Below are 26,869 nucleotides of genomic sequence, written 5' to 3'. Positions count from 1 at the left end.
CCCAAAACAAAACATACGGGTATCTTCTTGTTTAGCTTGTTTAAAATCTATGTTACAACAATAATAAAAGGTTTTCTGCCTGAAATGTTTATGAAGGCTCTCCCCCTTGAATATTTGATCAACCCTGTCAGGCCTGTCAGTGCCCCAGCAGTATGTGGGTTCTGTACTTTTCTGCATTTGCTGAGTGAAAAGATCAGATTAACACTTTGAGCAGACAAGTGACAAAGAGAAGTAGAAAATTTATTGCAGTATTTGTTCCACCGAAAGGGTATGAATCCCCTTTCCTCTTATTACTAGGGTGACCTAATACAACAAAATCTACATTTACAAAATATCCTCCTGCGATAGGCCACATATACTGCATGCGTAGTTCGAAATAGAATAAATTATATTCAGAGGACTCTGCCATTGTACAGCATGGACAAATAAAAGAGAACAAAAATAAAAATTATTTTTTCTTTTTTTTCATTTTCCTTCAAATATCTAAAAGCTAAAAGGAAAAACCATCAGGGTGTGCTAGTAGTATAATAAACTCCAAAAACACTTTAATAAGAACATCAAAAAGACTAATTTCCAACATTCACTTAAGGTTTTATTCTTTTTTTTACAGCTTTTCGTCTTCAGAGATATAAACATTTTAGTTTTTGTCGTGTTAAACTATGATACAGTGGGAGTAGAAATGAGCGACTAGAATCTGCTGCACAACAGCGAAGGAGCTCCCACAACAATGTTGACAAAACATTTCCCCCCAGGTCTCTGTTCTGATAGCCTTTTTAAGGGATAATTTGGGTGAATTATTCCTTTAATGCCTTCTGGATTCTATCCTCTGCACTTGTACACAAACAAAACATGAGCAGTCCCTCTATAATATAAGTCTTATGTTTTGTGTCATTTTCATTTTTGCAAGAATAACTCATGTAAAAGTATGTAGTGTCAAATATTCTTGCTCTCTTGTGTTTTCTTACAAAATTGAGGAAGGAGAAGAGGAGGGTAGGAATCCAGTGAAGTTTGGCTGTGTCGTTGGAGGTGGCAGGTTGAGGAGGAGGAGTAGGAGCAAGGAAGAGGAGGACTTGATAAAGTAGAAATGGAACAGGGGGCCAAAAAAAAAAAAAAAACGAAATGAAAGGAAAGAAAAAAAACCACCACACAGGAGCCATTAGCTAGCCCCTCCTTCCCGCGCTGCATACAGTGAGCGTAAAGTCTGTACTACTTTGTTGCTCAGTTTGTGGTTGCTGGTCAAGGCAATCTTCTTGTAAATGATGTCCGACTCCTTAATAGTGTCCACCCAAGGCACCAGTTTGCGGCCGTCACGTTTCTTAGCCTCTGCCCATGGCCCCGAGTAGGAGCCGGCCATCCAATGGATGCTGTATCCACTGTTGGTCTTCTGCACGACTCGCGCTATTTGCGGTCGGTCCTTATATTTGGGACAGCAGAGGGCGATCACATCCATTGAATCCACCATCTCACTCATACGGCCGGGGTCCGAGGAGTCGCCTGCTCGTCTTGACCTTCGCGAGGACTGTAGAGAGAACATTTGAGCAAAAGTTGAAATATTTCACTTTAAGGTTTAATTGTCAAACAAAAACTTGGATGTCTCCGTCTGTCTCACCCCTGGAGTCCTTTCGTCACCATCACTGTAGTCATCATCTGTCTCTGGTCCCGCCTGATTGCGTGGACTGGGCCCTGACATGGGGCCGGCGCCTCCAAGTAGGGCGTTTATGGCTTTGTTTCTGATGTTAACACTGGCAGACGCTTCTCCCTCCTCATCCTCTTCGTCTGGGTCCAGATGTTCCATCAGAACCTTGAACTGTGAGGAGTGAAAAAAACCCCGTAACTTTTAGAAACATGTTTTGCTCTCTACAGCATTTAATAACCATGGCATGATGACAAGTAGATAATTACAGCACCGGCTGATAGGTGCCTCGATAGAACCTTATGTGTTATGGCTTCGATACTTACGTCTAGGTACTGTCTGACTATCCGCCTCTTGACGTCATTGGTCAGTGATGCATGAGCCATGTTGTTGGAGATATAGTCGATGGTTTGTCGTGGGTGGAAGATAACATTGTTCTTTCTGTTCACTGCCTTATCGTACACCTTGGCTGACTCTGTTGGAGAATACTTCTGAATTTTGCTATAGGATGAAAAAAATGTTTTTATTTATAGAGATCATGGAATACCCAACATGGAAGAATTCATCAAACTAATCCACCTAAAAATGTTTGGATTAAACCTTTTGGATATATGATGTACAGAAATGAAGGTAATGTGGATGCTACCTGTCAGAGAATCCGTACTGGTTCTTCAGATGCTGTTTGAGCACCAGGAGTAACAGGATACCCTGGACAGCGTTCGCAAAGTCCAAGAGACCAGTGGGATTATCTGGGATGAGTCTCAACACTTTGTCCACATCCTCCACATCCAACTCATCCAGATCTGACTCGGACTCAGAACTCTCTGCAACAGGTTTTCTGGATTTCTTCGGCCGCCGTACCACATCTTCACGGTCGTCATTGCCATCATCACTGCGGATGTGTTCTTCGTCACTCCTGGGTGAATCGCAGTTCATCTTTTCCTCTTCATCCTCTCCATCATATGTGTTCTTCCATTCCTTCTTTACCTTCTTCTCCTTACGCCTTGGCTCCTTTAGCAGGAGCTTGATGATAAAAATTGACAATGAAACCCGTAAAAGTCAGACATGCACATTCAAAAGACATATTTTACATGCAAGCTACTTTCAAAAATGCTCTCCTACCTCTTTGAACGTTTGCAACAAGTTGCTGCCAGAAACAGACAGTGTGATGTCTATGTGGTGCATGATGAAGAGAGGCTCCTCCTGGCTCTGGTATGGGAAACAGGCAAGGTTGTCTGCTAAAAACAGCAGCATGTTTACTTCCGTCTTCTGCAGAAGGAAAACAAAAAGATGGGAAGAGCATGAACAAGAGTCAGAAATGGAAAGACAATAACAGTTAAAAATAACCTAGTGTTATATTTGAAAGACAGTTAAATAATGGAGTCTAACATTACAGCTGCTCAGTCTGTTTATAAAAATGTTGATCTTATCAGTGGTGTTTTTGTGTCCCTAACAGAAGTCTCAAACTGTTTTTATTAGATTTCTTGCCTAGAACTCTAATGTGAGGATGAGCTCAGGTTTACTCACAGAACTGTCATCAAAGAGGTTCAGCAGTGTAATGAGGAAAGCCCTCCGATGCTGCCGGTTCCCTCTGATCATGGTGAACAGGTGGGAGCAGAGTGCAGAGTGCGTCTCGTCCTGTCTGAATCCTCTTATGATGGTTTTACGAGACATCTCAATGGCCTGCTGCACATTGTACGACATCTTCATCCCAGCGACTGCCTTCATCTGTGAAAGAATATGTTGAAAGAGGAGTGTTAAGAACTTAGCATTTCAGACAACTGTTGAGACAGCTGCTGCCTAAAGAATGGGCACAGATTCAAGTTGCAGCATTTCTCCGGCAAAACAAGGAGCCTTCTACATTCTGGGAAAGGAGAAACTATTAGATGTCCAATTCTGCTGGGATGCATTTCTTTGTGTAATGCAGATATGGATTTACTAGCCATCAGTTTGAAATTTGCCACCCCAACTCACATGGATGAATCCTGTGTACTTTTTGTCGATCTCCACCAGCTGCTGGTCAGCTTTGTTCCTCATGCTTGCCTCAGGGTCTGTTCCAATCGCAATGAGGTAGGGTACACACTTCAGAAACAAGACACAAAAGTTGTTAGGTTGACATGCATATGATTACAGCTCTGTTTACTACACAAACACACAATTCAATTGAAATCAAGGCTTTAACTATATTCAAGCCAAACAGCAGATCTTTGATAATGGATGTCTTAGATGATTACACACATTTCCAGTAAGAAAACCTTCAGTGTGGATATAAGGAACAAATGGAAAACTTCCATGTTTTTATACCCCCTCACATCTTACCTGTACAGGATGGATGAGACCTTGGTTGAGTGTGAGTGCTATGACGTTGAGAGCAAAGTGCCGCACACTGGACTGGGTGTGAAAGAAAGCTTCCAACACTTGTTTAAGATAAAGCTGCATAATGGAGCTGCTCATTCCGGAAGAGATGTCTCCCATCTCCTTCAGATCCTCCTGCTTGGACAGTTTTTTCCCTGCAAGGACACAAAACAATTATGCGTACTGATGGTACAAAATCATTCAACTAAGTCAGTATGTGTTGCATCAAAAAGCTGTATAATCCAAAGTGAGGACCACAGCTTCGCTTACATTCTCTGTCTGCTTCCTGCATCCGTGTGTCCTCTTCTTGAAGGTACGTCTGTAGATTCTTGAGGATCTGGATTTTGAGGTTGATGGAGGAAGCGCTATCGGCCAAGATGCCGTTGTACAAGGATTTCACCTCATGCATAAACATCTGGTCAGGATGCATGATTACAAGGAACCCTAGATAAAAAGCAAAGAGATGTAAGAACAAGTGAACAGCATGGTCTCTGTCCAAATCATTGCCACCTCCTAGAGTGAGACACTCACATCTCTAACCTTACTTTAGCTGATCTGATTCAAGATCCAAGAAAAATATGATTCTAGACTCATTTGTCAAACCTAGGAAGATTTAAAAACAGTGTTCTTGCCTAAGCCGATGATGGCTTTCGTCTTGACCTCCTCGTCTTCATGCTTGGTGAAGTATAGCAGCAGCTCGAGAACTTTCTCCATTATAATGACCTGCACACAAAAAACACAGACACACAGCTGAAGTAAGCGTACATTCAATATCTTCTAATGTTAGTGGTACAGAACCTGATTCATATCACAGATTATTTTCAATGTGGCTCTAATTTATAAAGCATACTGCCAAAGCTAGAGAAAATGCAATCCAACAAGTTTAAACCATGATAAAACACTGACAACAATCCTACCTTGTTGGTGCCTTTAAACTCCTCCAGGTCAAAGTCAAAGTGCCGGGCCAGAGCACCCACAGTGAAGAGCGATCTCAGCAGGAAGGGCTTGTTTGCTACCAACGTCGTGCTGTTAGGATCTTCCTGATGTTGAACCTTCAGCTTGTTAAGTGCACCTGGGAACATGACCGCAGATTCAGTTATTTCTAAGTAGGTCAAGAGTATTGCTGTGTCCCATTTTTTGGTTCTTTGTGGTTATGTTTTTTAGTTTGCACTTTTGAATGTTGGCCTCTTTAAAAGGGAAGTTGGGACACTATATTTCTGAATCTATCTAGAAAGTTAAATTTCTCCATCTGGAATTTGGTAAAGTAAAAAAATTAAGGACTTGACAGTGCATATTGAATTTAAGTTCCAAACTTCATATCTCACCATAGAATCTGTTGAAACAAGCCCAGACAAACTTGTAGTTGTGCGTGACTTTGTTGACAACTGCTCCAAGACAGCTCACACAGTGCTGGACCACCTAAAGATAAAGATGGGAAACCAAAATGTAAAAGAAATAGCAATAAATGTGATTCCTTCTTATCACAGAGCAGCTTATGAACATTGTTTCAAAAGCCTACTGCCACTCACCGTCATGCCATATTTGATTATGAGCTTCATGAGGTCTTCTTCAATGGTGGCGAGGAAGGTTTCACTAGGGTGCTCCATCAAAGGAACCACCAACTCCAAGATCTTTGCCACGTTACAGATGACCATGAAGTCATTGGCAGTCTGCAGAGGGAAAACAATGATTGTCATTACTGGAGAACCTTTAATAAATTAGAGGAACGCATTGCCTTCACTAGTAATCCTTCAATGAGCACTGTCTTTTTACTGCTTAATCCATTGCTGATATAAAAGAGCACAGACGCCACAATAAAGTCAATAAAATAGTAAACACAACTCACGTTGCACTTTGTGGTCAGGTAAGGCTGCATGGTCATGGCATGTTTGACCATGAGCTGGGCCCTGATCTTGCTGAATAAGTACAAGGTGGTGATACAAGCCACTAGCCGTGTTGAGTTTACACCCTTGTTCTCTGTAGAGAAAAGGCGGATCAAAAGTTAAGACACCGGAGGTAAAAGAGAAATTTAGTTGCTTAATGACAACATATTGAGACAAACTTGTATACCTGCGAGAGACTCTTCGTATTTGAGGATGTGCTCGACCAGATTGTCTACCAGCTGAATACAGGCCTTTTCGGCTGGCTTATACGATGCGTCCTCTTCAGACTTCAGAAGCTGGATTGAGAGAGACATTTGTTTTAAAAAAGGATTCAAACATAGAGATAACCTCCATCTGATAAAGCTCAATGCTAAATATGATACTTACATTTTGAAGAAGCTGCTCAAACCAGTCATAGCCGGTGTCTCGACATGCTGCAACCTGAGGAACAAAGAGATGAGAATTAAAAACACATCACGAGCAATACTGCACCATGAGTCAGAACAAATACAGGGTGAGGGTTGATTGAGACTTTTGTTTATACAGATTAAAAACTGGTAAGTGAGATAAACTCACCACATCAGTGATGTTGAGGATCTTTCTGGTCATGGTCTCTTTGTCGTGGGCTGGAGTCGGAGTAAACCACAACTTTTGGAATGTCTCGTTCACCAATTTCTGCAGAGAAGGAGTCCATTTGTTATCAACTTTGAACTAAACTTTGTCCATACATTTTGATATTCTAGTTCATAAACGAAATGTGACAAGAAATTTCTCTAAAAAGAGAAATAAAATAGACATAAATAATGCTAAAAAGATTTTGCGTTATATCAAAAGCAAGTTGTATGCAGAGCTAAAGGACAAGTTGATTCGTACCTTGATGCCCTCCTCATCGTTGACCCTGCGGATCATCCTCACACACATCTCAGTGATCTTGCTGAAGGTGGGCTGCTCCAGACAGATGTCTCGGAGGATCTTGATAACCCGTTTTCTTACACTTATACCAGTGTCCTGTACAAAAATAAATTCAATTGATCAACATTTAGCAGTCCTCTTCCATTAAAAACAGTGTTCCTGTGAAGTGTCTAAGTGAGGTGCAGTGATCTTGTTCTGACATTAGGTGGCAGCATCACACTATAATGAAGGATGAACTTCTCATGAACCCTCCTGAACATTTCCATGACAACAGGCACAACAATTTCAGTGTGTTCACTTCTGAGTGGCTGAGTAAAAAGACTAAGTCCAAAGCATGTGTGCTGAGCTGAACTATAACATTAACAGTATATGAACTCACAGCCATCACAGTGATCTGTGTACTACATTGAACCAGCTACTCATTTGATTATTTCAAGCAGGTATACGCAAACATGAAACTCTCCAAAGTGACTGCGCTCCCTGCAGTGTTTTTCATGTCAAGTCAGTGACCCAGTATAAATAGTATTAGAGTCTAAATAAAAGAAGCAACTCTGTGCATCACATTTGCATATTTGTTAAACAGATGCATTCAACAGCAGCTGCATCTAGATGCTAGTTTCATATAGTAACTTATAACGAACGGGTGGTGAGAGGGTTTAAATCCAAAGATCTGAAGATGTTTTCCATATGTGAGAATGTTTGAGTTATAAAATGTATTCACCATATAATTTGATAATTTCAAACAAGCTTCTTCCATTTTTGGCACTGGTAAACGAATAGTATATAGTGATGGGACGGCCCTTACAAAATTAGTGTCCAAAATAAGGCTGATTAATAAACGTACCAGTATCCTCTCTATGAGCATGTCATAGTACTGCTCAGTGAGTTGCGGTCTGCTAAGCACAAATCTGCCCAGCAGCTCTACAGCTGCCTCTCTCACACTTGTAGAGTTGTCCATCAAACGACCGTGGACGCCACGCTGCATGTCCGACTGTAGAGGCGGAGAAGAAAGTGTCAGTCCAAGCACATGTAAAGAATGACTATAAGATGAATTCAAAACAAAACAGCACAGGTAAAGTTAGTAAAGCTTCCTTTAACAGAGCATGTCACAATAGATATATCTCTTCACACACCCTGGCAAGTATACTGGGGTCCACAGCAACTACTTCAGACAGACACTTCATGGCTTTTGTCCGTACAGCGATGGCACTTTCCCCAAGGACTCGCAGGATCTAGCATGAGAAAAACACAAGAGCCTCTGATTACACAAGAAGTCTACAAAACAAAGACAAGCCTTAATATCACATTTACAGTACAGTTTGAAGGATTTATAGATTGTCTTATTGAGCTGCTGTGAGAAATTAAAAAGAAAATGATAAACCAATCTTACCTGTGTTAAATAAATATCAAAGCTCTGGGCAAACGGCCTCATGGAGGCCAAATAACGCACGATCAGACAGGAGTCTTCATAGTCCACAGTGTCAGAGTTCATTCTGCAGAGAAGGGCAAAAAGAAATAATTATAAATGACTACCCTTTCACACTAACTGACAGCTATGACCAAACAAAGAAACAGATACCACGATCAAAACTGGAAAGGTAGGAATGATTGAAGGAGTAAATATTAGAGAATGCTGCTTCAGTAGTTTCTTCTTACTTCAGTGTGGCGAAATGAGCCGGCGTGGTCTTGATGATGGTGCGAAGGAACTTCTTGCGCTTCTCAGCACGCTGCATATTCACCGGTGGTCTCAATCTCCTTAGCATGTTGTGGTCCATCCGATGAGTCGTCCTCCTTCGAGTTTTGGTTCCTCATGGACTTCTCAGCCTCTGTGGTGGTGTCCCTGAACCATTGGGCGATATAGAACTTCCGTGCAAACTAGAGGACAAACAAAGTCTTAGTGTCAGGGTCAGCTCAAATCAAATAACATTATTTCACCAAGTGTAATATATCAATAAAACATTATTTTAACCCACAGAAAGTGACGCATCAAGGCTTGCTTGTTCTAATACTTTGAAAAAAAAGTTGGATTTAAATGTTTTCATATAAAGAAGATCACAGCATAAGTTTATGGCAAACAATATCAGTATTTTGCTTACACCTATAGAAAAAGGTTACATATGTGGCTTAACAGATATGATAAAGCAAATTTAACATGAACATAGATTTCAAATACTTTTAAGCTGCAAAAATGTCTGAATTCAATCTATTGTCAACTCACCACCAGTGAAGCGTCTGTCTCAGCATTCTCTTCCAAGTAGTCCAGGAGAGCCTTCTGTAGCTGCTGGGTCTCATCAGTACCTGGGGCCTGTATCAACAAAGAGCGATCATAAAAACTCAGATTGAAAATCCATTAAAATATCTTCACTGAAACAGGCAGATTTTACAGTTTAGTGTTTAATAACATTGACATGTACATTCAAGAGAAAGAAAGGTAAGGAAAAATGAAGTGGTTGTTTTACCCCTTCTAGGATACGATTAATTGATCTCTGGTCCATCTTGCTAGTGACTGCATCCTTTCTTAGACGAGCAGCCACTGTACCCAGGTAGTCTAAAGACGCTACTCTCAGAGCCATCTCAGTCTGCTTGTTACTGAACTGGTGAACCTGATGAAGGAAGGAAGAAAGAAAGAATGTAAGACACTGTTAACACCTTACACCACACTTGAGTACCAGATAAGAGTTTCTTTTCTCTGCTTATTGCATCCCTGAGTGAAGTATTGATAGTCCCAAATCAAATAGTAATGTTGTTGATTGACACAGATATATCAATACACAAAAAACATGATGTTAAATGATAGATTTCACTTTTATACCATCGTCAACACTCACCCTTTTACCTACACATTCATACACTGATGAGTGACACTGCCATTCAAGGTACCAACCTTCACAGCAGTGTCTAATGTCATTGCACAAATTTACTTATAGATTGCTATGCTTTCAGGTAGTTTGAGGTTCACTGTATCACCCAAGGACAGTTTAAGCCACCTCTGAGCCACAGCCACCCCATAATCAACAATCAGAGGGTTCAACCCAAAATGATAAGTTACAGTCTGTTTGTACTTCACTTCAGCGTTAAAATAGTTTCCTCTTTCCAAGGCCGGTAAAGCTGTCCCCTGCCATTTATCTTGATCTTGTATTCTTGGAAACACTTGAGCATAAAAAGCTGTACCTCCACTTTAAAGAAAAAGCTCCATCGTACTAACCAGTAGTCTACCAAGCAGACTGAGGAGCAGCTCCGCGGCTGGCCACTCTGGTTTGTTTACAGTTGAGAGCAGGTCTTGGACAAAGTTCTCAAACAGCGGTCGGTAATCTTCCTCTCCCTGCTTGCTGCCACACCTGAGGAGACACAGGAGGAAGGAATGATCAGAAGAGGGAAAGGGGGATGACAAGAACAAAGGGAAAGTAATGGTTAAACTAAAATTTAGGTGCTGAGGGCCATGAAGCAAGCTGGAAATTAACACCTGTAAGGCTTAACGAGCAGGCTGACTAAATCCACCAAACCCAGTGTTTGACAACATGACGACAACAGTACAGAGCATATATGAAAGCAGTAAGGAAAGGAATGGTTCGTACTTTTTGAGGAAGACTGAGAGGAAGTTTTGTGCCGTTCTCATTGCCGTCTCATACGAGTTTGTTATCAAGACGTCTTGATCCACCTTAAGAAAAGGAGAAGAGAAACCTTTGAGCAAATGAAATGTCTTTTGTTTGTGATCGCAAAAATTGCATACTTGTTTGCTCATGTTGTCGATTTGTGGGATAGTTTCTTACCTTGTCACACTCTTCAAAAATGTCTTTGTCGTTAGGGAGATGGACCACACACTGGATCAGCTGCAGCACCAGAGCTGTCACCATCTGGATGTACATCGGCTCTCCGTCCTGGTCCGAGCTGTTCAGCCTGGAGACACGGTGTCAGGAGGATACACGGTTCAGGTTAACATCAGAAAGTCTTCCCCTTTGTCTTGAGCATTATTTTGCTACATTAATGACCAGACAGTAATGAAGCAAATTGATTCATCACCCTTGAAACACCTTTAGGCTATAAATAAGTTTGAATTAATTTCAAAACAAATCACCTGAAATTCCTGAGGGAGCGTTTGCTGGTGGGCAGTCTGGCCAAAGACGTGAAGATCTCCTCCAAGATCAGCTGCCGATGCTTCTCATAACGAGAGAACACCTGGAGACAGGAAATGAAAAAGGCTCTAAGTCTTCAGCTTGCGACAGACACCTTTTTCCAGTACATTTTTTAAGAGAAGAAAACAAAAACTACCGCTGTTACAAGTTTAATGGCACACAGTTGCAGCTCGCTGACATTCTCTACAAAGAACGGTGTGATTCCCATAGAAGAAACCTGGGACAAAGAAGGAACGGCATCAATCATCGTGTGGTTTGAAGAGCAGGATCATGTGGTTGGGACTTGATAAATGAATAACTCGTAGCCTGTTGTTGTTTCGAGGTAATTTTAAGATTTTACCTGGAGGATGGTGGTATCTGTCAGCAGCTGGATCTCTAGGAGCTCAGCGATGTTGCTGACAATGTCGCACACTTTGTTGTATAGCATGACGATTACACGTTGCTTGTGTGTGGAACATTTGGCGCGCTTTGCCTTAGAGCTCAACAGGCCACCTAGATGGAAAAGAGCAACTCTGTTATCCCCTCTTCACAAAGAGTTTATTTTGATCATGAACTCTCATTCAACAAACAAACCTTTTCCATTCCTGATGGTGAAAAAGATTAGAGATAGACCGATGTGGTTTTTTAAGGGCCGATACTGATTATTAGTAGCCAAGGAGGCCGATAACAGATATTTGGAGCCGATATTCATTCGCAGTAAAAAGGAAAATATTGTCGTCAAAATTTGGAATAATACAATCTCCAACACTTCACTTCATTTAAATTGCTGTGAAGCATATGTTTATTACACAGCTTTTCAGATTTGCAACATGTTAAAGTTTTTTTTTTTTTTATCTTAGACGATAGAAATCTTTGTTTTAAAATTCTAACAAAGTGCAGGTAGCTCCCAGGTTCAGCAGCATGTCTAATAAAGTTCAATGAAAACTTAAACAAGTTTTCTATGGTAAATAAAGTTTTCCAAAATTTCAATATAACTGAAATGTTAATCTTTCACTTATCTTTGTTTAAAGGGATATTTCATTTTTTTTGAGTGGGGGTGTATGAGTTTTTAATCACTAGTAGTTGTAGGGGCCACAACGGATGTTGCTCAGTTTGTCCCCTGTAATGAGAAACTGCAGGGAGAAATGAGCCAAAATAACCCAGTTTTAAATTGATCTCTTATCGGCCATCAAAAAGGTTGATGCCGATAAGCGTCAAAATGCCGAATATCGGCACAGATTATTGGTCTATCCCCCCAAAAAAAAAGGAACGCATTTTGTATGCACACCCTTTCAATCGCAGGGACTAGATACAAAGTGAACAACTTTAGAAACAAGTGAAATGTTATTCAAACTAATCTCTACCTTCAGTATAAAAGGGCTGCCCACTGTCAAACTTAATATGCAGCTGTAGCTTTCTACTTCAGCCCATACCATTTGTGTACAACACATACACTTCAGTGCAAGAGGGGTCCATGATATCAATTAAAGAATGATAACCCATTCATTTCCAGACACCAGGAATCAATTGAATATAACCTCCTCATATATTTACGACCATACAGAGAAGATTCTTCCACAATCAGCCACACACAAAACCTCTACTCAGAACACAACACTAACGAAATACACCCAGGCTCTTATAAAACTCAAACAATCAAAGGAAAGAAAGCTTTTCTTTATCCTCACCTCCATGTGGGTCCACTCTGTACACCGGGTCATACTGTGGGTACAGTGTGTTCTGGAGATGGAACTTGGTGTATTGAAGCACCCGCTCTATGACATCCTCTATGTAGACAGCCTTAGGCATGCGAGTTGAAGTCATAATGTTAAGAGCCGTCAGACAGGCATCAGCTGACTTTGTGACTCTCTCCATTATCAGGTCTCTCCACAGTTTCTCTTCATCTTCAGCGTCGTGGTCCTGAGGTTAAAGAGTGGAAAAATATGTTACAGAAATACACCTCTACCTAAGGGCAAAGGTTTTTAGTCATTCAAGCGTAGATATCCGTTTCAGCTTCGTGCCAATTCATTTTCTATTCACTCTGAATGTTACGGTATATATTGATTTTTTTTGTGCATCGAAACTTTCTGGGTTTCTGCAGGATTTTACTACAAATACTCATGACACTCTAAACCAGACTGAGTGAGTGAGGAAGGGAGCTTACATGGCTCATTAGGGTGGAGAGCTTGGAACCATCCTGGATATTCTTTTCCAGGATGTTGAGCAGCTTCACCAACTTGTCGGATGGGATCTAGAAGAACAGAGAGGATTATTCAAACTTCCACAACAGTCAAACTCAAATGTTTACATAATAACAGAACTATTCTGTACAATACCCTGCTGGAGATTCCCATGGCCTTTATCTTAGCGGATTCGCTGCCCAGTTCATTCAACTGGTGTTTACCGAGCAACAGTTCCTGAGGTATCTCATCGTCATCAGCTGTAGGAATACACAGAACAGTATAAACGACTTCAAAATAAAGAGAGAAAAATTGCTGCCTTTAGATTTTTAAATTAAACTATAACAAAATTTAAATAGCCAGTCAGCAATATTTACCCATGGTAGTAAAATCCACATCCTCCAGATTCTCCAGTATGTTGTCAATGCTTGTTAAGAACCTCTTGAATGTGGACGAGTCCATCAGCTCCTCTTGGGTCAGCTTGGGTTCATATGCTTTTCGTTTCTTCTGCTTCTCCTTCATCTTCATTTTTCTGGCAACTGATTGAGAGAAATGGAATAATTTACCAAACAAGACAATTGTTTTTAAAAGTTTTCTTTTTACCCCTGTCTTGACTTGTAACAATAACCAGGAAATGGCATGAATAACATCAATGCTTTCTAGTTTGTGATATCAGGTTATTGATCTTTTTTTCTGTATATCAACTCCTAAACATAGCTCAAAGATCTTATGTGGCATTAGCCATTAATTTTTTAAACCAACTAAGGGCACACTTCACAGTTAGATCAATGCTACATGTAAAACAAAAAGCATAGTTTCACATGTTCCAGGACATGTCTTGAATACAGACCTTCACTCATGCTTGGTGGTGGTGAATCTTCCTCTGAGGAGTCTCTGTAGCGGCTGCCTGAGCCTCGCCTGCTGTCCCGTTGCCCACTTTTCCGATGCTCCCCTGAACCACGGCGCTCTCTTTCTTCAGTGTCCCAGGGTCGGTCTTTCTCGCGTCGCTGCCGCTTCTTTGCAGCTGTGGATTTGAGAAATTAAGAAATCAAGCCCTCAATTCTAAAATCAACCTGTTACACCAGAATAACAGAAGCTTCATGTAACAGTGTATGCAAAAAGACATTTCAAATTTCTGTGCATGGATGTTCAAAATCTTCAAATGCCTTGCATGTTAACCCCTTATGTCACAAGTTCTAAATGTTTGGGGATGTTTCTAATGACAAAAGCCAAAACTATATACATACAAAATAAAAACAATGCAACTCACACTCTCCATTTGCGTCATACTCTTCATCTGAGCTCACTTCTGCGTACTTGGGTTTCTCATTTACAGTGCTTCGTTTCCTCTTGTTCATCTTTACCCGCTCACACAGCGGCATGGTCGACTCAATCTCTGCCAGCAGCTCTGGTGGCAGCTCCTTTAACACTGCAGGGTCCATGCCACCTAAAAAAGGACAGCAACATTTATTTCACTAAAATAGGTCTTTTACTTTAATGCATGGGAAAAACGTTGTAAAGACTGGGTAGGAGAACATGCTATTATAGTTAAAGAAATAAGGAAGAACTTCTTGCTGTTCCGGTGCTTCTTTATCTTACTTTTTCCAGACTTCGAAAGTCTGTTCTTTCCAGACTTGCTGTGCCTGATGATCCTCTGGATCTGGTCAACGGAGAGCTTTTTCACAAGCACTACAGGCTTTGGCCTCTTCTCAAAGTCCTGCACCAAACCCAGCCTCTCCAGTTTAACCTTGGGCTGGCCCCATATTTGACTTTCAGTTGATCCACTGCTGTCCTTATCACGTTTGATCTGGAAAAAACAAAACAACAGAGAAGGTGTCAGGGAAGCTTGCAGAAATATGTTTCAAGTGCAAATTTCAAAAACCAACACTTGAATTTTCTGGACAGAAAACATGAGCTTTGTTTACAGAAAAGTAAAATCAAGTTAGATCATAAAATGTAAACAATGGACCGAACTGATCAAAATGAGATTAGTGATTTTGATTGTTAAGTTTCCAGTAAAATCATGAAAACAACTTCAAGAAATACTCCACTGTTTTTTTTAAATGTCCATATTTCTATTAGGAGGTGTCATTTTAAATTTGTGGACTGTAAACACTGTAGTGCTCAGGCGTTAACTCCCCCAGCCACCAGGGTAAACCAACCATGAGGGGGATGTCAGGAGGGGCTGTTTCAAAACGACACTTGAGACAACAAATTAGCACTCACAAGTGTAATTTGACTTGTACGTAGCTAACAGTTGTAAATACATCATAAAAAGGGAGAGTGTAACACTAAAGAAAGTCAATAAAGCTGCAACCTGTTGTGTGAATTACTAACTGATAATTTCACTCTTCAGGTAGAAATTTAATCTGCAGAGCTAAGACAACTGTTCAAACTAAAGGTTAGAACACTGAAATAAATCTAAGAACTGGAGAAAACTTTGCAAAATGTAATTCCAACTATCTCAATCTCAACAAAGGGAAGTCAGGTCTCTTTAGTCCATGCCTAACAACCTTCCACATATCAATATCTTACACACCACAGACGACACATACGCATCAAGAATGTAAATGAGCTCCTATATCAAAACACAGACCATAGAAGTTGCCAATCTAACTGATCAACTGGAGCAAAGTTCCATCATCCAGGCGCTGCACAGACGATTTTGTCCCGCCAAGACAATACAAGCATGTCCATTACAACTTCAACACACCAGATTTATGTAAGATCTTGAGCTGCTGAGGTGTGGATTAACTCCTTACTTTGATTTAATCATTAAACGACTTGTATTGTAAACTTATCTGCTATAGATCTTTGTATGGTTTTACACACAGCTGTTAAAATATTAGCCCTACACACTTCACCATAGTAGGAACATAGACCTGTGACTGCATGTGGTCTGTGGCTGGGGGGTTGCATCTCTTTGCACTGCACTGATTGTTTATATTGTTAGGAAAGATAAAACAAATAAAAACATGACTTTGTGATGATGATATGCTGCTCTCAGTCCATGATTTTGAGTTGCACGATGATGACAGTGAGAGATTTTGGTGACAGAAACCCATATTGATCATATATGGATAAGCAGGGGAGCATTTCTTTTTAGGAACTTGCTTTTGTTTACACAGGACCAACAAGCTATAAAATCAAAACAATCTCTTCCACATTTTACAAATGGTTAGGAGTTCATTAATTTGTTAACAGAATCTTTAAACCCGTCCCAGGAATAAACAAAAGGCTCACAAATGAAAAACAAAAGACAAAAACAAGAGTGAGCAGTGGTGTGGTTTGATTTTGTGAGATTGCAGGCAGTGACAGTTGAATGATTGGTAGGTGGGTAGATATTTGCTTTGGGTCGGCCCAGATCACCTTAGGGATCTGGAAGTTCTTCAGTGCCCCGCTATGGCCTCCAAGGAGATGAGCAGGGAAAGAATCTGGAAGTTTAGCCCCAGAAGCAGATGAGGCTGGTTTGGAACCATCTTGCCTATTGCCACTCCGACCAGGCTCTCCACTGGAAGAGGACTGGAAGCCGGACCTATCTCGATCGCTCCGACAGCGAGAGTCAGGGGAGCGCCTGTCTCGACCGCCGGTCTCGCTCCGATGCCTCCTATCTCTATCAGATTCTCTGTCCCTGTCTCGTCCGTGTTCCCCTCGGTTTGATGACTTTGGCATGTCTCCCCGCCTGTCTGAGGACTTCTCATCGTGCCGGTACTTCGATGACTCCCGACCCTCTCTCCTGCTGTCATGTTTATCAACCCTGTTTTTAATGACTTCTGGCCGTCCGTCAGGCTTTAACCGCAAAGCAGTGTCAGAACCCTCCACTGCAGCCGGCCCACTAGCTGGTTCTTCAGGCCAGCGTTGGGCCTCAAGGGCGGGAATAGGGGCAGCCAGACAGGGGTCGAGCTGGCCATCAGCTCGGCCTGCCTGCTGGAGGTCGATGCTCACCATGAGGGGAGGGCGACTGGCACCGTTCCCAGCTGCAGTTGCCTCTTGCGGGGTCAGTTTGCCTGCATTGCCCCCTCCTGTTGATCCACTGCCCGGGGCTCCTGTTGGGCCACCTGGTCCCCCTGCACCTGGCTCCAGGGGAAAAGAGTCCTGTTTCCTTTTCTTCAGAGGCTTATCTGTGAACAGAGATCAAATCATTACTCTCATGAATCTGCAAAACTCCAGATTTGATAAAAAACTAATACTACGGTAATAACTACTCATGTACTACACACCTTTATCTTGAACCTCCTTGGAGCACTTCTCACTCGCCGTCTCTCGTTCTATCCTTTCGATTTCAGCGAGAGCATCCAGCTCTGCCTCATCGTAAGGGGAACTGGGAGGCTGGAGACTACTGGCACCACCTGGCTGCTGGGAGATCTGCTGAAGCCGGACTCCAAGATTTTGCTGGAGAACAGGCACCTGCTGAAAGCCCAGTTCTGTCTCCATGCCGTCAGAGTTCTGGTCCATGCCTGGCAAACCCTCACCTGAGAAATGAACAGACATCATATATACGAGGCTGAATTAATTAGGATTGATTGTTTCAGTAACATAATGTTCTGAATAACAGGAATTAGTGTCTTCTTCGTGAATAAGGGTGCAGCATACGTCTTCAAGAAAATGATTAGGGGTAAAATTGAAGGTTTAGACACAGGATGACAAAATAATGGGGATCAAGCTTAAACAGAGCTTGTTAGAAGTCTTCACTAACCTGGGGTATCGGACTCGTTTGACTTGACCCTGGACAACTTAAGGGTGAGTTTTGTAGAGTCCTTGTTTGGAGAGCTTACAATGTCGTACATATCTTTCTCCTCTTTCACTGCTGGGGCTTTCTTCCTTTGCTGAAGCTGCTTCTGGTCAGGTCCTCCCTCCCTCGGCGAGGCTGCGTAGGGAGGCGGTGACTGCAGAATCAACGGAGGACGAGAACCCGCTGCGAGGGAGCAATACCAAACAGAGAGAGATGGTTAACCTTCAAAACCAAGTAAAAAATGACAGATGACAGATGATAACAGCTGACAGTCCTGTTTCTAAGTCAAGACAGCAAATAAAACCTGGAAGGAAATCACTACAGCCTTTCATTAGTTTTCAGGCATCTTAGCATGAAACTGTTCTGTTGCTGTGAAAGTCAAATTAGGGGTATTAAAGAGCCATGAGCAGCTTTTTGGCTGAATGAAAAATACAACAGTGGTCAAGAGGTTTGCATTTCAGTCCATGCATCCCGTCTTTTTGCGAATCCTTACGTTTGGGCGTTCCTTCACTTCCTGCTGGGGAGCAACCGGACTGTGGAGACCTCAAGAAAGAAGGGTTCCTAATGGTGGAGTCACCCTCCTGGACAACACAAAGAAAAAACAGATGTAAGCCACAGGGAAACTCCTCACTGGACATGTGACCTCTATATTCTATTAAATAATCATAAGAGAAGCTGTCTTTTTTTTTTAACTAAACCAACTCCTGCATTGGTTCCTCTTCAGTGTGATTACTCAACTATTCAGCACACACAATGTGATCAATCCTTTTGCACCATTCAAAACTACAATGCTTGTTCATTTCACCACTGCTTAACATCTTCCACTTTGTTGTCTTTAGCATTCCCCTGACATTCAACCTCAAATCCTGTGCCACTTGATCAACAGTATGCCCCAACAGACTATCCATCTGGAATAAATACTTTAATAGCACTGAAACACACACATATTCAACCACACACATACTGTAAGTGGCTCGACAGGTTTCTGTACCTGATGAGTTAACATTACGTAACCACCTGTAATAGCTTGAGAAATACTTTTTTTTTTCTCTCGCCTTTGGCATTTTGGAAAAATCTTTGAAATCATTTTGAACCTGGCTGTGCAGCCTATTGCACAAAAGAAGTGTCTCTGTTCATTACACCTCTTTAAGATATCCATTATGAATTTGCTGTACGTTCATAGCCGTTTCCTTGGATGGTAAGTGAACTCATTATGTGTTCAATCCTACCTCATTGCTCAGTCGGTGTACGATGTTCAGGTAGTCCTCAGTGCCGTGTCTTTCAGGATGGTGGTTGGCAGCATTCGCCATCTGCCCCGATACTTTGCCCTCGTGGATATTTCTAATGCCACCTGGAACCATGGGACTTGCCACAGACACTGTCGGATCAAAGAAGAAAGGGGTCATTTTTAAAAGTCCTTGAACAATGGTTACAGGGGCTCGACAGGTGATGTATATTTTCAATTTTTTTTAATTTATAAACAGTCTAAGAGAAGCCGTCTTATCCTACTGACTGATTAGTGAACAATCTTACCCTCCTTTGCACCACATGTAAGGACTATTGCATGCTCTTCATAGAAACAGAGTGAAAGGGACATCCTCTGGTCTGTAGCGACACTGATTGAGGTGTGTACTCCACTGTGTATTTTAGCTTTCTTTGCCTTTGTGTCTAAAGCTTGAAGGAGATTCAGATGGATTCCTTCAATCTTTTAAACAGAAAAGACACTAGCTTCCATGCCACGATTGGTACACTGTCATTCTCTGTGATGCATGTATAGCACTGTTAATCATTATAGCAAAAACAACATGTTCTCTCATTAATTCCAGATTTGTCCAAACTAAAGTAAAACCAGCATTTACGGGACCAGGGGTTATAGGAAATGGATTCCGAGATCAGAGAAAGGTGACCAAACAAATAACAAGAACAAAACATGCAAAATGCAATTACACTGAATTTGCAGGTTTCAAAAATAGTCGACCTTATTTTATTTTATATTGCAAATTTAGTCTAACTGTTAGCTCTTAATTCTTCAGAAAGCAAACGTTTGACAAAACACTGCATGTCTGAAATAAACCTTTTCCTTCTGTTGCTTTAGACATTTCAGCTGTGAACGGGGAGTGTATAATTAAAGCAGCAGAGAGGGCACTCTAAGAGCAGAGCATCAACATTTAAAAAGCAATTACAGCTAATCGAAGGAGAACCTCTTTTATAGCTGCTTTAAATCCATCCACAAATTCATAGTCAGAGGGCATGGATGTTCAAGACGACACCTTTCTCGTCATGTAAACAAATAACAAATATCCTCACGGATATATTCTTACAGATGACAGCAAAGTAAACATGGCTCTGATGGTTCAAACTATCAGTAAACAAAAACAACAATAAATCAACAAACAATAGTAAACTTCACTTGTAAAAGGTTTATTTCAATCAAACACAACGTGGAGCCTTACTGCAATGCCTTTACTGAACTTGCACAGCAATGACAGTATGGTAATGAGCTACTATGACTGGTTGTGTCTGACCAGCTTAACAACAAGGAGTCGAGAACTAACTTGCCTACAAAATCAAATTATTTATATATCTTGATTGTATAAAATCACACCAAAGCTGACACATTTCTGTCGTTCTTTCTGCTCTGAAGGATGGAACTCTTCTCCGTTTGAATCCAAATTCAGCGCGTCCCTTTTAAAACATGTGGAGTAAAAGGGAGGGAAAAGCTGTTGGCACTTGTAAAGAAGATCTAAAGCAACTGATCAACGAGGAAACATTGGTTTACATTAAGGGTGTACACAGTTAATCGGTTATCGATTAATTGATTGATAAGGAAAGACTCGTAACCCGCATTTTTGTTTTCAATTTTTCATCACGTGGAACAAACATCATGTGGTCTCATATTACATTCAGCTATCAGGAAGGTGCTTGAAGTTTAAAGCATGTTTTGATGGGAATCAGCTTTTAAAGGTGTTGAGCACAGCAGAGACGCTCAGCTGGCAGCTTCTGCCAACAACGACACGGACACGGACATGACGGCTGACAACTTTAGGCAGGACATTTCCCCACCTTTAGATACAAAGCCAACAGACCGGTGGGAATTGCTTGGGCGCTATGTTTGCAGAGCAGCAACATCAGAGCCGTCTGGGCTTTTCTGCAGCTGGACTGATTATGACCCGGTTGCACTCCCGGATGACACCTGACCATGTACACATTTTTTTTTCTCAATAAGAACGAGTAGGCAGAAGTACTTCTTTTAGTATTATGAGCCTTCACATTATAAGACTATGTCCACAGAGAATATTTTTGTGAGCCTGATCGTTGATAATCAACGAAAAAATGTTGTACCCGTATTCAATACCGTCAGTTATATGCATTTTGTTGCTGTAGAAAATATAATTTATGGGTAAAAATGTATTTGCCATTGTTTTTGACATAAGAATAATGATGTTTTTTACTATTATTGATTAATCGATAATTGAACTGTAACATTTCCAAAAATCAATCACGGAAAATACTTAAAATGTACATCCCTAGTTCACATCTACAACAATGTACCGAGAACAAAGTTATGTACACTAAACCCCAGTCGCTTGTCACATTCGACCAACAGAACAACACCAATCTGCACACGAGCCTCTTCCTCACTCTGCTGCATTCCTTTTTGAATAATTACAACGGATTATCCAAATCAGCAGCAAAACACAATTGATGAATCCATGTCAATAACCATCTCTGCACTTCTTTTGCAGATTTAGACAAGTGGAATTCAATTTCAGGCAAAAACAAAAGGTGAAGTAGCAAAAAAACTCCAACAACTATCAAGGCCATAGACACGTCTAATATGCGAACTTGTGCTACAAGAACAATGCAGTTTGCAGCTTCCAGAAGCTACAGATAACAGAAACCATCAACTGCCAACTTTTTCATCTATCCTTGATAGATAAAAGTAATGTGGAGAGCTGCTCAACAGTCCTTATGATGCAGTGTGCGAGTGAATCATATATATCATGTACAGCAAACAGGTGCATCAGCAAGTATACATAGATCCTTATCAAATGCCTTCTTACGCATGCAAATAAAAATCCAACACACACTCACACTCACCTTGCTGTATCTGTTGGTGTTGGTTATAACTGGGTGGTTGTTGGTGGGGATACTGCTGTATATAACCCGGGGCAGGGCTCTGTGGAGTGTAGGGACTGGGTACCGGGCTGTTTTGTTGACCAATATACCGGCTACCCGAACCAGTCTGAGGCGACACAAACCGGCTGGTGAGGAGAGAACAGAAAGAAAGTGAGCAAGCAAGTAAAAGGAAGTTGCATTAATAACTGCAGAAGTCCCACACTGTCCGATGACAGAATATTGGTCGTCTACACACAACACATGCACACATAGAGTCATCCATTAAGTTACACAATGATATCAAATGTTGTTATGCAACTGGGATTTACTAATCACAACCACTAGATAATATTAGAAACATTACAGTTTTAGTATCATGACAAATAAGAGTCAGCTCCCAGCAGGACTCACCTCTGTGGATTGGGAGAAATAGCAGCCGGCTGGAAGTTTGCCGGCTGGGCAGGGCTATGCATGGAATTTGGGATGTTTTTGTATGGCTGTACCATCGGCTGCTGCATGACATCTGTTCAGAAATTTTTAAAATTAATAAAAATGCAGTGTGTTTGTTGCTGTTTTGCATGTTTTCATATATAATTATCAGCAACAGATATGCATCTGCATACTTTTCTCCCTGAAGATGCCAGGGTTCCTGGCCAGCATGGTCTGCAGCAGCAGTGGTGCGTCTCCCTCTGGCTCATCGCTACCCAGGTTGTCCTTCAGCTCTCTGAGGACACACACAATCAACAGTTTCAGTCACATTGTAACATAGTGAGAGAAAGAAAAGTAAGCAGCACAAATAATAGTTAAGAGCAGTGATTCATAAAAAGGAATAGTGTGAAATCCAAGCAATCTTTGATTGAATATATGAGCACATGCATATGAATGATCTTAGAGATACCTAGAATACATTTCAGGGAGAGTTAAAGTGTGTTAGCGTTCCTTTTTAAGTATTTGGTAGCATTAACATTTATTTGTATGTGATGTATAAAATCAATAAAGAAAAAAAAAGTTTTAAATATTTAAAAACTGAAAGTGGATTCAAAACACAAAATGGCAAAAACATCACTGCTTCCAGTACAGTGAGTGAAATTGAACTCTCAGATGTTTATTCAAAGATTTCACTACATTTCTTCTGTAGTTACTAATTTCACTGATAATTTTCAAAAGCGAGCTTTTTACCAAGTAACATTTATTCACCAAGCCAACCCACACGCTTTCAAATGTCATCTCAGATTTTCAGTCACAACCTGTCTTATAAAGATACATTCAATGTCACACTCACATGTGCTCCGTGGACACCTGGTTGAGGCCATGGGCTAGCTGGGAGGCCAGATTCTCATCCCTACAGCCCAGCAAGCAGGTAACTTCCTCTGCGATCCTTCCATTGTATAGGAGACTCTTAGTGGTGGTGGCCGGGAGAGGGGAAGGGAGAGGCAGCTGGTTCAACACTGAGAGGAGAAGACAGAGAGGATGGAGATGACAAAGATGAGGTGGAGGTATTGAAATAAAGAGGATCAAGAGAGACAGAGGGGGCAGGAGACAAGTGTGAGAAACACAAGACATATAGCAGCCATAAATAATAGAGAAGATGATGGATCAGGCAAGAGACAGAAAAAGAAATCACAATTTCTACATTACATCAGTTCAGATAGAATACTTTCGCTTGGCATTTTAAATAGAAAGAAGTTTGTGTGTGTGTGTGTGTGTGTGTGTGTGGGTGTGTGTGTGTGTGTGTGTGTGTGTGTGGGGGGGGGGGGGGGGGGGGGGGGGGGGGGTGAGACAACGTATTGAAGAACAGGTGAGTGTTACTCACAGTCTGTAAGGCTAGCTATCCCAGCAAGAGTGGTAATGGGAACATGAGGCATATCCCCATTCATGCTGAAGGTGAGGGGGAGTGTGTTGATACACAGGTAGATCAGGGGGTCGATGGACGACACCCGTCCTCACATCTCCTGACACCTATGACAGAAAGTTGCGAAGAGATGGGGGAAAAATGAAAAATGTGTGGGTGATAGAGGGGAAGGGGTTTGTTTGAGAAGAGATGGTGTAGATTTGAAAAAGGGGGGAGAAGAGGCAGAAAAGACAAAAATGAAGCACGGTATTCACATATGTTGTCACAGGGTATGCAGAAATATTTGCTGAGTATATTGCCATGTCAGCAGTCATGCTATTATGTTTTGCCAGAAAAAAAACAATGCCTGCTGCATCATCCACTCACCACAAATGAATGTCTCTTGTTAGATCTTGACAATAAATAACAGCTTCATTCTTTTCTGCATGTTTGTGCAGGATCCTTTTTCCCTCCTATTTATTATAAATGATGATTACAATAAATAACATTGCTGCCTAATCATGAATTTACCTTTATGTCATTTGTATCTGTTGATACTTAAGCTGTAATATGTTTTTTCAAAAAATGTAATGTCATGTTAGATTATTATGATTTCTTTAGTAGCAAAAATGTAACACACAAAGACAGCTGAAACAATCTGCACATTCTCTGCACGAACAATATACTGTAAAACATTTGTAAACACCACAAACAGTTTTAGCACTGTATTAACACACAAAAGCATAGGGCTCTTAGCTGACAACCTATTATGTAATTCTGTGCAAATTAAGACCCTGTGTAGCACTTAATTTGTCCTAAATCCCTTTGCTTGTTAGGGGTCCTTGACCTCTCAAGCAAGACTGTGCAGGAGGTCAAAGAAAATCAGAGTGAAAAGCCAGCTGCAATTTTCAGAATACCTGAATGTAGCTCACACCTCGTGGATAAGCCTACGAGCTGTAACAAGCCAAAGAATCCGGTGCAGGGCTGTCTTATCTATATTGCTCTCAATCACACACAATTTTAATGATGACTGTGTTAAATTATTATCAACTTTAAAATTAGGACACACATTGCAAACACTGGCACCAAACCCCTCTCGCTGGGCTTTTCAGATTTCGGACTTCCTCCATTAAGGGTTAAAATAATGAATAATGTAAAGCATGTAAAATGATAAATGACTCAAACCTTTTGAAGAATTCTGTGCAGTCTCGGGTGGACTAACTGACATTTCAGATAAAAAGTCCTGCTCCTTATATCTGTTGAAAGAGAACATAGCTCTGTATCAGAATTGTTTATATGCAACTGAATTTTGCTCTTCTTTTGGGATTTTGCAGAAAATGTTTTGAAAGGCACTGAACTGAAAGGATCACATCACATAGCATAGTAGAGCATAACAATTCATGCACACATGCATTACATTAACAACAGCATGCAGCACTGACGGCCTTATGTGAAATGTTAAAAACAAATAAGGAAATGCAACACGTATTTAGCAACTTCTGCAGGGTGCTGATCCCACGCGAGTCTTTGAACACAATGTTGCATCCAGACCTGAGAGCATAGCCAATCATCGAGGTCAAACCACAGATTTAAGACTGTTACTAAGGATCAACACTTGGATATTGTAAACATTACATTAGCTAACTCTAACGTTAGCATGCTCGGTGTGTGTGCTCTTCCTCGGTACGCAGGGGCTTGGCTGACAGCTGTGAGACTGACAGGCAGGAGGCAGCACAAAGGAACAGATGCACTGTGATGGTGGCGGCTGTAGTGGGGGGGCTGCATCCTCCAGTGGCGAACGAACAGCCACCGTATGCATTCTGCAAAAATAACTGGCTAACTGGAGCACTTAAACTACATTTGTTGTGGTCGAAGACGGAAATATTCCACGATTCTTGCAAACAACACACATGTCCTTATTCAACTCTGGGAGTAAAGTAACAACAAACGATGAAAGCAGCTCGTACTCCGTCAGGCGTCAGTCACAACAATTCAACACAGGAGAGCAACTAAAACTAACATCACCCCTGACACATGTAGCACGACGTTAGCATTCAAATCACACAAACTAGTGAGGAAAACCATCACTGTTGTGGTTTCACTTGTATTAGTGTCCGATTGAATGTTTACCATACTTCAGTGAATCGCAGGCTGCAGCCCGCTACTTGTGAAAAAAACAACATGCTACAGCTAATGAGTTCATGTTGCAAGTCAACCGCGAAGCTAACGCTACCACCAAATAATGCAATTATAACCACACACTCTTCCTACCTTACAACTATAAACAATAATACTGGTTTATTCATAGCTAGCTAGTTATGCTAACTAGCTTTTAAGTGTTGTGGGTTAGCTCCTCGTCCAATAAGGGGATTCAAATAATACAAGGAAGCGCTGATCGGTGGGTGATGAATGTGAGTGAATTTGCTTTCAGCTCAGGAAAAAGCGTCGGGTTAGCCCCTGTGGATGTAACGGCAACACCACAGATTCTTATTCCGTGGCATCGGCCCAATCCTGGAGCTGGATAAATGACATCCAGGCCGTGAGCCTCGGTGGAGCAAAAACACACCTAGCTAGCCTGGCTAGTTCGCTAGCTTCCGTTACCTCCCGGTCAACGATTAACGACGCCGTCGGTGGTCTGACTGCAGAAAATGTTTCTTGGTTTTGTTAAAAAATGCGTTTTTAAAAGTTCAATTTGTGTAAAATGATATGTGATTGTATTTACCTTCGTATGTTGCGTTGAAGGGAGGGTACAGTTGTAGCTTGGTTTGTGTCCGTATCTCTAGCTCCCCCTTTCTTCTCGCAGCTCCTCCAGAAGGAACTCGACTGGCTGCCAGCTAGCTGCTGAGCTAGCCTGCTAGCTATCAACAATAATCCGGGTCGGACTGATTCGTTCTTCTTCCGTCACACAAGGGTGAATGTTTGAGCGCACATTCATGGGGAAACATTCGTTCTTCGGAGTTTCAGTCGGTCTGCGCCGACATAAACAACGCGTGCAGCCAATTTCGACAATAAATGAGAAATATGACGATTGTTGCGATCATCAAGAGGCTCTCCTCTCGTAGAACAAAATGCCGACCGGAAGTTCTGCCGTCTGACTGACCAAAGATCTCCG

General features: G+C 41.4%; 1 protein-coding gene across 1 annotated transcript; it reads right to left on the bottom strand.

Annotated features, from left to right (window-relative positions):
* Positions 1-219: 219 nt before the first annotated feature.
* Positions 220-26,869, bottom strand: nipbla (NIPBL cohesin loading factor a). Its single transcript, XM_034691550.1, is given in 50 exon segments — positions 220-1,519; positions 1,610-1,807; positions 1,960-2,134; positions 2,280-2,656; positions 2,756-2,902; positions 3,161-3,361; positions 3,608-3,715; positions 3,953-4,143; positions 4,259-4,432; positions 4,621-4,711; positions 4,906-5,060; positions 5,314-5,407; positions 5,518-5,658; positions 5,835-5,965; positions 6,059-6,167; positions 6,259-6,312; positions 6,448-6,546; positions 6,745-6,879; positions 7,628-7,774; positions 7,917-8,015; positions 8,174-8,276; positions 8,440-8,517; positions 8,519-8,658; positions 9,002-9,088; positions 9,243-9,386; positions 9,989-10,121; positions 10,359-10,441; positions 10,554-10,680; positions 10,859-10,959; positions 11,053-11,133; positions 11,257-11,408; positions 12,584-12,815; positions 13,060-13,146; positions 13,232-13,335; positions 13,453-13,614; positions 13,926-14,099; positions 14,346-14,522; positions 14,675-14,882; positions 16,445-17,196; positions 17,296-17,547; positions 17,772-17,990; positions 18,301-18,388; positions 19,037-19,185; positions 21,909-22,072; positions 22,338-22,449; positions 22,550-22,650; positions 23,209-23,374; positions 23,740-23,887; positions 24,944-25,013; positions 26,480-26,869. Coding segments are annotated over 48 exon segments (7,629 nt in total). The 5' UTR covers positions 23,804-23,887; positions 24,944-25,013; positions 26,480-26,869; the 3' UTR covers positions 220-1,156.

Source organism: Notolabrus celidotus, chromosome 9 (genome assembly GCF_009762535.1).
Source record: "Notolabrus celidotus isolate fNotCel1 chromosome 9, fNotCel1.pri, whole genome shotgun sequence".
NCBI lineage: Eukaryota > Metazoa > Chordata > Actinopteri > Labriformes > Labridae > Notolabrus > Notolabrus celidotus.
This window is presented reverse-complemented; position numbering and strand designations above follow the sequence as displayed.